The sequence below is a fragment of the Hippichthys cyanospilos genome, chromosome 9 (assembly GCF_059441005.1).
Source record: "Hippichthys cyanospilos isolate Australia breed blue-spotted pipefish chromosome 9, RoL_Hcya_1.0, whole genome shotgun sequence".
Lineage (NCBI taxonomy): Eukaryota > Metazoa > Chordata > Actinopteri > Syngnathiformes > Syngnathidae > Hippichthys > Hippichthys cyanospilos.
In genome coordinates this window covers 2,592,501-2,610,252 of record NC_142377.1, presented here as the reverse complement: position 1 = coordinate 2,610,252, position 17,752 = coordinate 2,592,501, and the positions used below count along the sequence as shown (strand labels likewise).

General features: G+C 43.5%; 1 protein-coding gene across 2 annotated transcripts in view; it reads right to left on the bottom strand.

Moving 5' to 3' along the window:
* Positions 1-1,439: 1,439 nt before the first annotated feature.
* arfrp1 (ARF related protein 1) overlaps positions 1,440-17,752 on the bottom strand; it is a 16,454-nt gene continuing 141 nt past the window's right edge. Inside the window, exons 1-7 of one of the 2 annotated variants that reach the window (XM_088424116.1) lie at positions 17,570-17,752; positions 14,240-14,327; positions 14,070-14,152; positions 11,248-11,329; positions 9,486-9,556; positions 3,157-3,261; positions 1,440-3,078 (exon numbers count right to left, since the gene is read on the bottom strand). The exon at positions 17,570-17,752 is cut by the window's right edge and continues 141 nt beyond it. In XM_088424116.1, coding sequence (XP_088280242.1) covers positions 3,064-3,078; positions 3,157-3,261; positions 9,486-9,556; positions 11,248-11,329; positions 14,070-14,152; positions 14,240-14,327; positions 17,570-17,662 — 537 coding nt within the window. In that variant the 5' untranslated portion in view covers positions 17,663-17,752 and the 3' untranslated portion in view covers positions 1,440-3,063. The remainder of the gene's footprint in view (positions 3,079-3,156; positions 3,262-9,485; positions 9,557-11,247; positions 11,330-14,069; positions 14,153-14,239; positions 14,328-17,569) is intronic. The other variant, XM_088424115.1, reaches the window with a different exon arrangement.

Below are 17,752 nucleotides of genomic sequence, written 5' to 3'. Positions count from 1 at the left end.
CTAATTACAGTTCAACAGCAGTCTTGAAAGGGGGCTTAAATCATATTTTAAACTTTATGCATGTATATTCAATTAAACTTCATTCCTTGTTAAATGTGTTTTATGGTACCAATATTTCTAATCAATAACGTGTGGCTGTCTCGCCCCCTTCATGACGTTGTTCAATGCCAGGCAGCCACAAACTATCCATTTCTCCATCATCTTGACCGCTCATCTTTGCAGATGCTGGACTATCCCAGCAGAGTGAAAAAGCGGCTAAAAACTGGCGTTTTACTGACACTAACACTCATTCCTCCCATCAAATGTGCCGGTGGGAAATCAGTATTCATAACAGTACTTCCTCACCCGGGAGAATTATTTACGACTGACGTTTATGGTGTGGCCGTGTGCTCCCAAATACACATTTTCCCCACTATGGCATTTTCTACAGTTAAAAGTAGTTGTAAGTAATAAAAGAATCATTTGTTGCTTACTTGGTCAACACCGGGATCAAAACGAAAGCTCAAAACGCAGATAAGGTTGTATTTACTCTTGCACGGGAAGTATGGGACGTACGAAGCAGGTAGGCGAGGTTCTTTTGTTGTTATAAGTTCTCTCTCAAGTCATGTTTCTCTGCTGGGGTGAGCAAGGAATGCGCAGAAATGCATAAATGATGTAAAATAATACTTTGGAGGAGTTGGGGGCGAGAACATTGAAACGTAGGTGAAAGCTCCAAAGAGTAGACTTCTCACTGGCTCCAGTTTTCCACAGCAACACAGGCAACTACACTTAACTCAGTGTGTGCAGTTACACAATGTAAACAAACGCATCCCCCAAAAAACTCAAATAGATAAATAAAAAGAATTAGCCGTACAATTACAAACGTGTTGGTGAACCTTGATTTATGAATTTAAATATTTGAACGTTGTGGTCCTAACAGTTGGATTGAAATTAAACTTTATCACCAAATGGACAAAGTGAGAGAATTGTTCACTCTAAATTCCAGGTTAACCAGAACAGTTCCAGTTTTAAGCTTTGTGGTTCTGACCGATTAATTTTGCTAGGCCAATTGTTTTGTCCCATTTTAAGGTCGTCCTGACATCCCTGTTTTTGGAAGGCAACTCTTAGGCCCATCTGTATGTTCATCACAGCGGTCATTGCAATTGATAAAAAAAAAAAAAAAAAAAGACATGAATTACTTCCCAATAACATTCACAACGTTTGCAATTTTAAAGCCATATCCTTTTTTTTTTATGCTAATGATTTGTTCATATTTTTTTCAGATCCAGTAATGGCCATATTTTTTTTAGATCCAGTAATGGCGTTCAGGTGTTTTGCGTCTGAATTTGTGGCACAAATTTGACTATGATTTGTGCTGTGTGACCATCGGTACCCACATTGAACATTTTTGAGCATTAAATGTAAAACTGGATATTAAATGCTTTCTTAATATTTCAGACGTGTTTTTATATCTTTAATAGTTTGAGACATTCATTGTGAATTTTTTTCCAAGACTTTTGGAGCCTCCTGTTGTCTGTACTTACTCATGACAATACAATATTCAAATATTCCGATAAACACGATAAATAAATAAAAATAAAATTGTGATAAAAACAATACAACAGAACTCAAAGTCCAAGGCAGCAAAGTGTGATCTCAGGAGTATTTGACAAAAACAAAAATATTAAAATGATAGGTTAAGGGCAGCAAAGTGGAAAACTGGTTGTCACATCCGCCTCACATGCAGAGGTCTTGAGTTTTGATTCAGGCCGTGGCCTTGATATACAGTATATGATATATAGACTGTGTTTGTACTTCCGAGCTCTATGGTTGTTTCTTTTTCAGAAATCTGGAAAACTGGATGATGTGATAAATTGTTGAAATGACAGGTTGTGACAATTATAACAAGGGATTTAAATAGTATCTTTCCTCCGCTGTTTTTAAAACGTTTTCAAGATTCCGCACCCCGTCTGCAGAACGTGGGTCTGTTATATACTGTTTTGTCAGGCTTAGGCTGTCGTTTTTAAAATGTTTTCAGCATTCTGCGATCTGTCCGCCAAATGTCAGCCTGTTACAGTCTGTCGGTACTAATGAACTGCCCATCTCAATGGTATATATGAATGTATAATGAATTTATATGGAAACATTCAATAGTTCCACACCAGCATATCATTTTGTCGTTAATTGCTCATTGTCCATCATGTGTCCCCGAAGGCCTTTTATTTCTAAAATGCTTCTACTACTTAGTACTGTTGAGTGTCCTTTCTCCACATTACACCTCCTAGAGAGTGATAATGTCCAAATTCTGAGAAACATTTCTACAACTTGATAAGCTTTAGTAGAAAACAAACACAATGCAATGACAGAAAATTCAAAAGTAGTTTTAACATTACACCAAACAAACTGTATGGGTTTGTGCTTTTTCTTCATGTCTGAGAACCCAAACACACAAAACATAGACAAATTCAATCTGCTGGGGAACGAACTCAAATAAGTATTCCAATTTAAACAAATGTCCACTCAGTGGATTTGGCCATCTGTTTTCTTCCTTGTGGTGTCGGGCAGAAACAAACAGTATTGGGGACAGATGTGAAATTTAAACCGCTGAGACTTTTGCATTTGGAAAAAACAGCTACTTGTACAATAGGATTGTCCAATGGTAAAGATATGTGGAAAAAAAAAATCAATTTGACCAAATTTGCAGGACTTTTCTACCCTACAGTTGAATCTGATAAAACAGTGGTTCACTCTAATGAAGCAAAGGATAATTGGGAATGTTTAAGATTAACACAGCCACATAAAAAATCTGACTAATGTGGGTAAAGGTGTCCAGCTAACAGTTGAATATCCTCGTATCAGTCACTCTGTTTTATAATTCCTAAACCAGAAAATAATCCAGCCATTCAAAGTCAGGGCTCATACAAGAGGGCAGAGTTTCCAGCTCCAAGATTTGCAAGGAATGTTCTTGGAGCGTAACTCCAAAATTAGCGTAAGGAGACGTAATGCTTTTTTTATGTGATGTCCTTTTGTCTGGGTGGCCTGTGAATGTTCCTGATCACACACTTCACCATCCATTCGATACCTTCATTTACTCCATCCCTGCAAGAGAAAGATAGATGGAATTGAGCTCAAAGATCATTTTTGAAGAAAATAAGAGGATTTACTTTAGCGTCTTACCCACCCAGTGAGGGCAGTGCACGGCTGAACTAAACAATCTCGCTTGCCAATCTTGGGTGCACAATCACTGAAGGCTGTTTTAATATCAGGCACGGACAAACAGTTCTGATGAAGAAACAGACTTTAGACACAATTCGATTGCAACAAAACCTGGTACAAAATGGCAAGTGTTAACTGAATAAGGGATGATTCAGGCAGCTGCATTTCAGCTGATGCAATTTTTTCCTCACTAATGGATTTAAATATTTTGTTGATATAGTAAACGCAAATTTAACCCAAATTACTATTTATGAAAAATGATCATCTGCGCCTCCTTCGGCTGTCGACTGATCATGATGGTGGGGTTTGTGGTCCTAAAGACCTTAGGACGTAAGTTGTCTGGAACTAAATCCCCCAACAGGGTCACCACAGGTCCTCGGTGAGGGACCAGATCATTTGTGACGAACACACGATATGTTAACATTATCCAACCCCATCAGAAGAATCTGTGGAAGTTGAAGGTCACCACTCTGGCGGGGAAGGAACCCGAGCTAGTGAGCGAGGTCGTTAAGTACCGATTAGAGCTAGTCGACTAACCTCCACACACTGCTTTGGCCACAGTGGGAAATGCCAAGCAGGTTTGAGTATACTTATGGGCTCCTGGCTCAGAGCCTGTACATCAGGTTTCCCCTGGGTGCATGAGAAGGTAACCTACCTGCAGCTAAGTGTAGGGGGATGGGTCCTTCCTATTACCGTATTTCTCTGTGTACAAGTCGAGCCCCCCCCTCCCCATTTTCAACCCCAGTACCGCGGGGGTCGACTTATACCTGCATAACTCAAAAAAGACCAATTATTTTCCACATATCTGTGTTTGAATAACACGAATTTGAATGCAAAATAAGTCACATCCGATCATTTACAAGGCTTAAAATGATTTTATATACAGCAAACCTCTAATTCAATATAGTAAGCATACGTTTTAGCGTGTTTGCACTCTCAAATGCACTTTCGTCAAGCGACGCCTTATTGCCTCTTTGTGAGCAGGTGCGAGGAGAATCAGCAAAGGGCAAACTTGCAACGCTCTGATCTCACAACAGTCATCACTTGGGTAAAGAACATCCCAAGTAAGATGATCATCAAGTCATCTCCGTAGACCTCCATTTTAAACATATTGGATCGATCCGAAGATGAATACCCAAGGAAGAGTAACGAAGACGTCTGCACAATTGCACAAGCGGGAAGGTCGGAGATTCTGGACGTGTACATGAGGTCGACTTGTACATGGAGAACTATGCCTGCACCAAATAGCAGTTCAGAGAACCCAACCTTTTTGGAATCCTTGCAGGTGGGTGATTGAGAGTGCTCCCACAGACAACTCCATAGGTCTGCTAGGGCAATGGTCCCCAACCTTTTGATCACCGCGGACCGGTAGATGCCTTAGATTCATATTGCGGACAAAACAAAAAAACATCACAAACTGTTATGCTACGTGCACACCGAATGCCGAGTCATTCGCCGAATCGCTACACTCATTCGCAGGGCTTTCTGTCACTGTTGTACTTTTTGTCCACTTTTTTGTCGTGCGAGGAGAGGGGAGGGGAGTGGAGCAAGCTTCAAAGTCAAAGTCAAGTTTATTGTCAATTTCTTCACATGTGCTTAACATACAAAGGAATCGAAATTGCGTTTCTCACTATCCTCTGCGTTTTACATGTACAATAACAAAGTGCAGGTGCGCAAGACAAGACAAACCTAAAAGCTAGATACTTATCTATAGTAATGTAAAGTGCAGTATGTTTGATCTACTTTGCCTAGTGTTGCTAAACTAACAACTAAAACTAAAAACTAAATACGAAAATCCAGGTATGGCAAGAGTACCCCAAGACAAGACATAAGTAGCAGCATATGACAGGACAATCCAACAGTACGAGACAAAGCAGGACAACTCTGGCTGTGGTTGTCCCAGTTGTGTGCATTTGAGGTAGTTGTTATAGTTCTAAGTGTAATCGCTAGTGCAATAGAAGTATGATTATAAAAAAACATGGCAAGTCTGTGCAAATTTTGCAAGTGCATGAGTAAAGTTTGAGTTTAGGTGGGGGGCCAGCTAGGTGTTTCTTCTGGCTGGGGCTGAATGTGAGAGAGAGAGGAGTGGCGAGAGAGAGTTCAGCAGTTTCACGGGTGGGAGAGTTCAGCAGTCTCACGGCCTGGTGGATGAAGCTGTTCCTGAGTCGGGTGGTGCGGGAGCGGAGGCTCCTGTACCCCTTTCCGGAGGGCAGGAGGCTGAACAGACTGTGTGCAGGGTGGCTTGTATCGGTGACAATCGTGACGGCTTTGCGGCCGAGGTGGGTGGTGTACAGGTCTTGCAGGGGGGGGAGCGGAGTACCAATAATCCTCTGAGCTGTCCTCACGATGCGTTGTAGAGCCTTCCTGTTGTAGTCGGTGCAGCTCCCGCCCCACACGGTGATGCAGCTGGTGAGGATGCTTTCGATGGTTTCTCTGTAGAATGTGGTCATGATGGGTGGCGCGGCACTTGCCCGCTTCAGTTTGCGCAGGAAGTAGAGACGCCGCTGTGCTTTCTTGGCCAGAGATGCAGTGTTGGTGGTCCAGGAGAGCTCATCGCTGATGTGTACCCCCAGGAACTTGGTGCTGCTCACCCTCTCCACTGCAGCACCATCGATGGTCAGTGGGGGGTGTTGGGTGCGGCCTCTCTGAAAGCTGACGACCATCTCTTTGGTCTTGCTGATGTTTAGCAGGAGGTTGTTGTCTTTACACCATCCGGTCAGAAGCTCCACTTCTTTCCTGTAGTGGGTCTCGTCGCCGTTGGAGATGAGACCCACCAGTGTTGTGTCGTCAGCAAACTTCACGAGGTGGTTGGAGCTGTGGGTTGCTGTGCAGTCGTGTGTTAGTAGGGTGAAGAGGAGGGGGCTGAGCACACAGCCTTGTGGGGCCCCCGTGCTCAGGGTGATCCTGCCTGAGATGTTGCTGCCAACTCGCACCACCTGAGGCCTCTGGCTGAGGAAATCCAGCAGCCAGTTGCAGAGTGAGGTGCTGAGGCCCAGTTTGCAGGTGAGTTGTTTGGGTATTATGGTGTTGAACGGTGAGCTGAAGTCTATGAACAGCATTCTCACATATGAGTCTTTCTTGTCCAGGTGGGTGAGTGCCGGGTGGAGGGCAGAGCAGATTGCGTCGTCTGTGGATCGCTTTGCCCTGTAGGCGAACTGATACGGGTCCAGGCTGGGGGGCAGGATGGATTTTATGTGTGACAGGACTAGTCGTTCAAAGCACTTCATGATGATGGGTGTCAGTGCCACCGGACGATAATCATTGAAGCAGGATGGGGAGGATTTCTGTGGCACAGGTATGATGGTGGCAGCTTTGAAGCCTGATGGCACAATGGCTTGCCTCAGGGAGGTGTTAAAGATGTCTGTAAAAACATCTTTCAGCTCCTCTGCACAGTCTTTCAGCACCCTGCCAGGGATGTTGTCTGGACCTGCTGCTTTCCGGGTGTTGATGGAGAGTGTCCTCCTCATGCTGGCAGCAGACAGGCACAGAGGCTGGTTGTGCGGAGGTGGTGGTGTTTTCTGTAGGCAGGTGGTGTTCTGTTCCTCAAAGCGTGCAAAGAAACTGTTTAGGTTGTTGAGCAGAGTGATGTTGCTCTCACAGCTTTGTGGTGCAGGTTTGTAGTCTGTGATAGCCTGAATGCCCTGCCATAGGCTGTGTGCATTCTTGCTGTCCTTGAAGTGAGAAGTTATCTTGTTTGTGTATTCTTGTTTGGCTTTCCTGATGCCACGGGACAGGTTGGCTCTCGCTGTTCTCAGGGCTGATTTCTCCCCAGCTTTGAAGGCCTTGTCTGGCCCTCAACAGCCTGTGGACATCTCCTGTTAGCCATGGCTTCTGCTTGGCCCGTGTGGTGATCCTCTTGATGTGGGTCACGTCGTCCATGCATTTGGTGATGTAGGAGGTCACCGTGTCTGTGTACTCCTCAATATCTGTGATGCCGTTGTAGGTGGCTGCTTCCTTAAAAATGTCCTAGTCTGTTGACTCAAAGCAGTCCTGTAGGGCTGAGGTCGCCTCCTGTGGCCACACCCTTACTTCTTTCAGAGCAGGTTTGATGGCTTTCACTCATGGTCTGTATGCAGGCATTAGCATAATAGTGAGGTGGTCAGAGGCGCAGATGTGGGGGAGGGGGGTGGCTTTGTACGCTCCTTTGTGCTGAGTGTAAACACAGTCCAAAATGTTATGTCCTCTTGTTGCAAAGTGGATTTGTTGATGAAACATCGGGAGAACAGTTTTGAGATCAGCATGGTTGAAATCCCCCGCGAGGATGATGAAGCCGTCTAGTTGCGCTGTTTGTTGTTCACTGATAGCCTGGTACAGTTCGTTCAGTGCCGCACTTCTGTTGCTGTTGTTAGTTGGGGGGATATAGGTAGCGACCAGCAGTATTGAACTTATCTCCCTTGGCAAGTAGAAGGGGCGACACTTCACGATCATGAATTCCGCCAGAGGTGAGCAGTGTTTGTATACTACAGTGGCATCCCGGCACCACGCTTCGCGGATGTAAACACACACACCGCCACCGTGCGATTTCCCCCCCTCTGCGAGAGCCCTGTCGGATCTGTAGCATGTTAGCTGCTCTTGATGTATAGCGGAGTCCGGAATGTTACTATTTAGCCTGATTTCCGTGAAAACATACACAACAGTCAGTCACTTTTCGGTTTGCTGATCTCAGAAGTCGGATATCGTCCATTTTGTTGTCCAGTGAACGAACGTTCGCCAAAAGAATAGATGGTATGGCCGGGCAAGTTGGGTTAGCCTCTAGCCTAGCTCGAATACCTCCGCGCTTGCCCCGCTTCCTCGCCCTGGCGCACCGCTTCCGGCGCCTCCTTTCCGGGGGAGGGGCAGCAGGCGAGTCCGGTGAATTAGCAGGCCGGCGTAGCAGTCCCAATTCCCTTAGCGAGTTCTCCAGTTCCGTGTTTAAAAGTTGGCAAATGTTGCTTCTCCGGTTTGGAAGAAGACCCGTCGACTGTACACGTATTTTGGCGTAAACCGACCGGAAAAACTTTCAGACAAACACTTGGTTGACGAACAAAACAACGCATTGTCGGAAGTGCGAGTGGCCGCTGCGTCTACACGCACCGCCATCTTGTGATGAAAAAGCTTGCTGGGCAAGTTACGGTAGATCCGGAAAGAAGAGCATTGCTGAGAACTTTCACTTTTCTGGGATGTGACAGAGCCAATACTTTCAACGACAGCACCTTTATTCTTTGCGGCAATACTCGCCTGCCAAAAAATAAAAGTTTCAATGTCGCAATCGAGTGGCCGAGACCGTGCTAAATATTGTGCTTACAATGCTGCGCTATCGTTAGCTTAGCACAGTAACTACGGTTCAACAGCGGTTAAGTGAAGTAAACGCGCTGCACATACCAGTTGTCCCAAGTTCTCGCTTCCGCCTTTCTACAAGCCAGATGAGTGCTGTTGCTTGGCTCCGTTTTGTATTGAAAGCTCAGCTGGCCGTGTTGGATCACTCCCGGTGACCGCAAAGCGGCCGCAATCATTCATTCCTGCCCCCTGCGTGAGCCGTTGAATGTTCCCGAAGATGATTGGCTGTCGCAACGCGAAACGCGGAAAAAGTAAAAAATAAAAAAAAATAAATAACTTCACGCAAAAGGCGAAATTTCGCTTCTCATGACCGCGCGCGGCCATTCGCGTCGTTCTATACGCGTCCATCGAGTTGCCCGACGTGCATTCGCGCCCAGTCACGCGAACTCCATTGACTACAATACAAAACTCTCCGCTTTTTCGCCTCGTTCCCGTTCGGTGTGCACGTACCATTAAACTAAATCATCTTCAAAACATTATTTCGGGTGCAGCCCACGCGGCTCGGTACCAGTTGATCCACGGACCAGTACTGGTCCGCGGGCCGGGGGTTGGGGACCACTGTGCTAGGGAACTTCACTACACATAGGCAAAAGGGGTTTCATTAGCAATATCATTGAGGTTTGCTGATCACTGCATATGAGCCCTCCATTGTCGCAAATACATTTCAAAGTGGGTCGGGGTCGCTGTCTGGGGTTCTACTGTACTGTAGGCATTAGCAGTGTTGTATTATCAACAAGCGTCTGTGTATTCATTGTCGTGGTATGTGCCTGTCAAAGCTGAAATGCCTCAACCTGTAGGTGAACATTAGTGGTGATGGAAGCTGTTAAATGAAGACATTTAGTCAGGCTTTAATGGCCTGTGGGACTCACGCGTAGGCTCGGGTATCATTTGAATTTGCACAATTTCAATTACAATTCCAGTTCTTTGATTTGACAATGCATTAATGGATTTAACTGAACAGACTTCTACAGTACCAGTACATCCTGTTTGTTGGCCAGCACCAGGAGCGGGACACCTTCCAACACATCATTGCTGATCATTTTCTCTGAAATGAGAAGAGAAATTACTAATTAAAATGGACAGACTTTCAATTACCGTATTTTCCACACTAAAAGGCACACAGGATTATAAGGCGCACCCTCAATTAATGACATTCTAAAACTTTTTCCATATATAAGGCGCACCACGATTATAAGACGCACCCTCACTTAATGGCATATTTTAAAACCTTTTCAATCACAATATAGTAATACTCAAAGTAATAACAATAATAATCGCATAATAACTCAATGTCAATATGACCAACCTTGTTCAACTGTGAACAGGTAAAGCTTACTTTATCAGTTCATTCCCCATTTACAAATCCCAATCTCAATATAGATCCATATATAAGGCGCACCTGATTATAAGGGGTACCATCAGCTTTTTTTTTTTTTAAATAAGGCTTTTAGGTGCACCTTATAGTGCGGAAAACACGGTATGCATTTTTTTTTTTGTCAGAATTACAACGTAACTTGCTCGATGGACTTAACATGAAAGCAAAACTATTAACTAAGCAGAGTTGGACTAATACTATCTGACAATCTATTCATACAAAAAGAAATAGTTATATGCAATTTTCCATCTTTTTGGGCACCAAGCCTTTTCTTTTTAAGTGCAGAAAGTAATGAAATCAACTTAGGAGGAAAAAGCAGTATATGCTAACTAAAAAAAACACCAGCGTTGATTTATATGTGCACTGGGCACCAGGGCACCCTAGGCCGCAGTTTGATGATTGACTTTGTGGTCGTTTCATCGGATTTGTGGCCACATCTTTGAGACACTGGGTGGAGCGAGGGGCGCTGTCAACTGATCAACACCTGGTGGTGTGTTGGCTTCAATGTGGGGGGAGGATGCCAGTCAGACCTGGGAGACCCAAACGTATCGTGAGGGTCTGCTGGGATCATCTGGCAGAGTCCCCCTGTCAGAAGGAGTTTCAACTCCCACCTATGGCAGAATTTTTTCCACATCCCGAGGGAGGCGGCAAAGTTGATGGGAGGAACAGGTGTTACTCTGTACTGTCTCCTGATACGGATTTGGCTTTGTTGGCTCTCAAGTTCATTTTGATGTCAGTAAATGCCTGTTTGGCTCTTTTATTCACTTTGCTGAGTCAGGCTTCAGCGAAACATAACCCTCATGAGATTACCATTTAGCGCTCAACGTGATAGCTGGATAGATGTTTTGTGGCTAGTCCAATTTTGAAGGACATCATGAAGAGGGCGAGCCAGACACACGGTGAGAGGCGCAACTTCAGTTAACAAGACTTTTTACCATGACATTCACACCAACCACTGAACTTACCGATTCCCAGAGCACCCTATAAGCGTCAAAGTAGCATTGCCCCCGAGTGGTATGGCATGTTAACTTGTCACACAAATTAAACAACATTAATAGGTCAATACTTAATTTATGGTCACCTGAAGTAATTTTAGCACATTACAAGTACGTATACAGTATTTAAGGCTTGATACTATTGCGACATACAAGAATCACAACCGAAACATTCAAACCACCTTCAGCCAGATTCAGAAAATATGCGTGCATAGAGCCCATTACCAATCGCTAAATGAACAGCACACATATATTTTTATATATGTCACACATATATTTTTTTATATCCGTCAGAGCACACATACATAAAAATATATGTGTGCTCTGACTGGCAGGAAACACAAGTCTTTGTGGCAGGTAACTTACCAAAGGCTTCCTTTGATTCTGATAGACGTTCTTCATCAGTTGAGTCTATCACATAAATAACTCCATGGGACTCTGCATAATACTAAATGTAAAACAAACATTGTTAAATGAATGGGAATGTCTCTTTGAACTCCTTGTTTGTATGTCGGTGTTAAATATATATATGTATGTGTATGTGTGTGTGTATATATATATATATATATATATATATATATATATATATATATATATATATATATATATATATATAAAGTTACGAAGAAATGAATGTCAGGGAAATTTAAACGAAAAACATGCAACGGTATTAGTGAGGAGCCAAGCGCTGGTGAACCCTTGGCGCCGCCTTCTTTTTAATTTTTTCCTCTGCATGCATTATATATTTTTGACTCGCTATTTCGATATGCAGCGCAAAGAAGTTACGAATAAACGGAAGTCAGGGAAATTTAAACGTCGAACGTGAGTTTAAAAAAAAAAAAACACTAGCATCTATCATTCCTGCTGCTATATGGTGCCTTGCGAAAGTATTTGGCCCCCTTTGAACTTTTCAACTTTTTGCCACATTTCAGGCTTCAAACAATGACATACAATTGAATTTTTTGTCAACAATCAACAAATAGTGGGATACAATTGTCAAGTAGAATGAAATTTATTGGATAATTTAAAATTTTTAAACAAAAAAAAAAAGATAAGTGGGGAGTGCAGTAGTATTCCACCCCATTACTTTCAGTGCAGAAAACTAACCCCATTTCATTCAATGGAGATTTCTGAATGATCTTCTGTTCATGATGATAAATAAAATGCACCTGTGTAATCAAGTTTCCGTTTAAATGCACCGGCTCAGGGTTCTGTTTAAAGTGCAGAGAGTGCCATGAAGACCAACACACTATGCAGGTCTGAGAAATTGTTGTGAAATAACTACAAGCCGGATTTGGACACAAAAAGTTTTTCCAAGCTTTAAACATCTCAAGAAGTACTGTGTAAGCAATCATATTGAAATGGACGATGCATCAGACCACTACAAATCTACCAGGACTCGGCCATCCCACTAAACCTTTATCTCGAACAAGGAGAAGACTGACATCAACCAAGAGGCCCATGATCCCTCTGGAAAAATTGCAGAGATCTACAGCTGAAGTGAGAGCATTTGTCCATATTGACAACAGTCAGTCGTACACTGCACAAATCCGCCTTTTAAGGAAGAGTGGCAAGAAGAAAGCTATTTCTCAATGGTATCCACAGAATGTCTTGTTTAAAGTTTGCCTCAAGCCACCAAGGAGATGCAACAGTCATGTAGAAGAAGGTGCTCTGGTCAGATGAAACCAAAAAAGAACTTTTTGGCCACAATGCGAAACAATATGTTTGTTTTGAAAGCAACGCGGCTCATCACCCTGAACACACACACCATCCCCACTGTCAAATATGGTGGTGGCAGGCAGCATCATGGTTTGGGCCTGTTTTTCTTCAGCAAGGACTGAATGGAGATTTGTCATCCAACAGGAAAATAATACATACAGCCAAATAATGGAATGGTTCACAAATATCCTGGTGTTAAAATTGCCAAGTCAAATCCGGTCAAAAATCTGTGGAAAGATCTGAAGACTGCTTTATGTTCACAAACACTCTCCATCCAAACTTAGTGAGCTCAAGCTGTTATGCAAGGAAGAATTGGGAAGAGTTTCAGTCTCCTGATGTGCAAAAGCGAGACATATTCAAAGGGACTTGCAGGTGTAATTGCAGCAAAAGGTGGCATACAAAGTATTACACAAGGCAGCTGAATAATTTTACACACCCCACTTTTCAGCTTTTTTTTTAAGTTTAAAATAGCCAATAAATTTCAATCTACTTCACAATTGTGAAGTCCACTCTTAGTTGATTGTTTCCCCTCCAAAAAAGAATGTTTATCTTTGTTTAAAGCCTGAAATGTGACAAAAGCTTGATAAATTCAAGGGGGGCAAAGACATTCTAGTATTGGTTTGATATAGGACAAAACTCCCAGCTGCAATTTTGGACTACATACATAAGACATGTCAGATGATTCCCTCAAATTTGTCACAGGTCACAATGCATATGCTTGCACAAAACTGAACCCCCCACGGAGCATGCGGTCCAATGTACAGTACGTGTTTTGTATTTTGGGTGGGGTGGCTATGTCTTCCCATTCAAGGTTTGAATGTTCCAACGTCATATTTACAAGTTAATAGACACAACAACATGGTAGTGGACAATATTGTGTGAATGGAGAGAAACCATGAGCGGACGTGTGTGCTCTTATTGTTTCCATGCCAACTCTAATCCATAGTAGTCACTAAATTATTTGAGCTTCTCAAACAGCACAGCGTGATAAATTCTTTTCTCAAACACTCACAGTAACCTTCGCAATGTTAGCTTCCAGACGCGCTTCATTTTAAGAAGGTCGAGCATCCTTGTTCAACAATGAAAGGCAGGTTTGCATCGAATGTTTTGTATATTTTTTTGGTGAATTTCACCATAAACTTTGGACTCACTTGCTAAACGATTATCCATGTCATTGCTTTAGCCATGGTGTTTATATCTGTTTACCGCAATTACTGCTACTGAGCATGTGCATCATAAATAGGCCAGTAGGAACAGCTGGAGCAGCGGGAGAGGTTATGACAGAAAAACAAAACATCAAATAAATAAATACATACATGACTCGTAGACTATTAAAATGACTATTGAGAACTTTGTAGTGACTTGTTGACTAATCTTGGCAACCCTATTTTACATTGTTGATGTTTAAATAAATCTTTTAACAGACATTCCAGCACAAGTGGTGATTGTTAGTGCTGGATGATGCTTACCTTGTCCCAAAGAGACTGAAGTTCCTCTTGTCCTCCCAGATCCCAGAACATTAAACGAGCCTTGCCCACATCAATCGTTCCAACTGTCAAAGATTCAAATTAGCACAAATCTACAAACACAACATAAACAAGGCTATAGTATACCCACAAACATGCCAAAACTGACTTACTGTTCAGTCCAACTGTACTTGTGATCTTGGACAGATTCATTCCCTTATAGTTCTTGCTGAACTTTGTTTTGGTTTGTTCCAAAAACGTCTAGAAAACCACATACCACACTTACAGGAGTTACACAAGAACGTTTATATTCCATGACTACTATATCATGACAGTCACATAGTTCAATAGAAATGTTCCAAAACCATATAGTAAGAAGTTGACAAAAAATACAACAACAACAGTCTACATTGAGGGATTTACAGATAAATAAAATGAAATAATTTCAGTCAAATATCTAAAATATATTTTTGGCGTGCACTAAGCCAAAACACTAGTCCAAGCACTAGTCCAAAAACAACTATTTCTTGGTGAGCCTATTTCTTGCTCAGGCATTTCGCAGTAAATAATTAACCTCATTTTGGTGGCTAAAAAGGAAACATGGAGGCAGACTGGTTAGCACATCTGCTTCACACTTCAGTGGTCGTGGTTCGCTTCTGGCTGTGGCTTTCTTGTCTGGTGTTTGCATGTTCTCCCCATGCCTGTGTGGGTTTTCTCGGGGTACTTGGGTTTCCTCCAATAAGTCAAAAACATGAATGGTAGGTATATTACACATTCTAAATTGACCTTAAATGTGTTTGAAAGTGTGAATGTGGGTAACGGGCCTGCTGGAGCCTATCCTAGCTGTATTATACATCTTGAACTGGTTGCCAGCCAATCGCAGGGGACACAAAGACAACAACCATCAACAATAACAAACAAACCAAAGGGGAATTTGGTGTGTTGAATATCATTAACATGCATAGAAAAAACATAATGCGGGAGAAAACCTGGCTACCAGGAGAAAACCCACGCAGGCCTGACAAAGCAATGATTATAATAATACGGTTCTATACCTTTTTTTTTTTTAACCAATCTACTGTACTTAGAAAAAGTACTGCAACTAATTGTATCAAATTATCAAAAGCAATGCATATTCATGATTAGAGACAACCCTAAAATATAATATACAACAAAAATAATGTTTGTTCCAACTATTTTCTATCTATCCATCCATCCATCTTCTACTGCTCTATTCCTGGATCAGGTCACAGGGGCAGCAGCTTAGCAGGGAAGCCCAGACTTCCTTCTCCCCTGCCACTTCATCCAGCTCCTCCTGGAGGATCCCCAGGCGTGCTGAGAAACATAGTCCCTCTATAGTGTCCTGGGTGGCCCTCGGGGCCTCCTCCTGGTGGGACATGCTCGGAACACCTCACCAGGGGCATCCGAACAAGATGCCCGAACCACCTCAACTGACTCCTCCCAAAGCGGAGGAGCAGCAGCAGCTCGATGCTAAGTCCCTCCTGGATGACAGAGCATCTCACCCTATCTCGTAGGGAGAACCCGGACACACCACGGAGGAAACTCATTTTGGCCGCTTGTACCCAGGATCTCGTTCTTTTGGTCACAACACACAGAGCTCATGGCCATAGGTGAGGGTAGGAAAGTAAATCGACCGGTAAATCGAGAGCTTCTCCTTTTGGCTCAGGTCTTTCTTCACTACCACAGACCGGTACAGCGTCTGCAACACAGCAGACGCTCCACCGATCCGTATGTTAAACTCCTGTTCCATCATTCCCTCGCTTGTGAACAAGACCCCAAAATACCTAAACTCCTCTACTTGGGTCAGGACCTCATCTTAGACCAGGGCACTCCACCCTTTTCCGACTGAGGACCATGGTCTCAGATTTGGAGGTGATGATCATCATCCCAGCCGCTTCACACTCGGCTGCAAACCGCTCCAGTGAGAGTTGGAGGTCACAATGTGTGGCGGCCAACAGCATCACATCATCTGCAAATAGCAGTGATGAAACCCCCAAATTGGACCCCTTCAACGCTACGGCTGCACCTAGAAATTCTGTCCATAAGAGTAATGAACAGAATCGGTGACAAAGGGCAACCTTGGCGGAGTCCAACCCTCACCGGAAATGAGTTGTACTTACGACTGGAAATGCGGACCAAACTCTGACATCGGTCGTACAGGGTTCGAACAGTCCGTATCAGGGAATCCGGTACCCCGTACTCTCGAAGCACCCCTTAGAGAGTTCCCCGAGGTACACGGTTGAATGCCTTTTTCAAGTCCACACAGCACATGAAGACTGGTTGGGCGAACTCCCATGGACCCTCGAGGATCCTGCTGAGGGTGTAAAGCTTTTCCACAGCTGGGATGAAAACCGCACTGCTCCTCCTGAATCCGAGGTTCAACTTCCTGACAGACACTCCTCTCCAGCACAACTGAACAGACCTTTTCGGGTGGGCTGAGGAGTGTATTTGGAACAAACCCTCCAGTCCCCATTCTTATAAAGGGGGACCATTACCCCCGCCAACACACCTCAGTCAGCAGCGCCCCATCCCCACTGTACACCGTGTTAATGGTGCACTCCTCCTGAGATGCCGGATGGTGGACCAGAATTTCCTCAAAGCCGTCTGGAAGTCATTTTCCAAGGCCTCACCGAATTCCTCCCACACCCAAGTTTTTGCCATCGGCGATCACCAAAGCCGCACTCCGCTTGGCCAGCCGGGGCCCGTCAGCTGCCTCCGGAGTCCAACAGGCCTAAAAGGCCCGACTCCTTCTTCAGCTTGACGGCATCCCTCACCACTGGTGTCCACCAGTGGGTTTGGAGAATGCCGCCACGACAGGTTCCTCCCAATCACGTCCCTCCAGGTCTCATTATAATTGCTCATGTTAGCATTGAAGTCCCCCAGTAGAATGAGGGAGTCACCAGAGGGTGCGCTCTCCAGCAAACCCTCCAAAGACTCCAAAAAGGGTGAGTACTCTGAGCTGCTGTTTGGAGCATAAGCACAAACAACATTCAGGACCCGTCCCCCCACCTGAAGGCTGAGGGTAGATACCGTCTCCGCCAAACACTGGAGGAAAAAAAATCGGTCCATCTATTTACAAACTGTTGCAACTAATTGCATCAAGTTATCAAGTAGTTGGAAAAAACATTCTGTTTTGGCCATGTCTTGACAAAATAAAATAGTGTGGTTGTTCTTACTATTTCATGCAATTAGTTGCAGAACATACGTAGACTATTTTTCTCAATACGGGTTAACAGACAAATAAAATCGAGATAATTCACTTGACTTGGATTATCGACGTTTGACGGGGACGGGAAGATTTGAGCCCTATTCAAATGCGCCCCTTGTTTCTTCATTTTAAGAAAAATAACATTTCGATCAACGAAGGCCTTAACTTTACCAAGGTAAATAAAAACAGTCAAATTCAAAACGACACGGATAAGTGAATACCAAATAACAACCCTAACAATAACAGCATCCCAAAGAGATTAAACCAAATTTACCGTTTTACCAGCGTTATCCAATCCAAGGATTAAAATGCAGTATTCGTCCTTTTGGAAAATGTATTTATATAATCCAGATAGTAAAGTATACATTGCGAGGAAGAATGCCCAAATGTAATCTCAATACTGGTCAATTTGTTCGACTTCTAATATAGACCAGCCTACACAAGTTGATCATTTTGT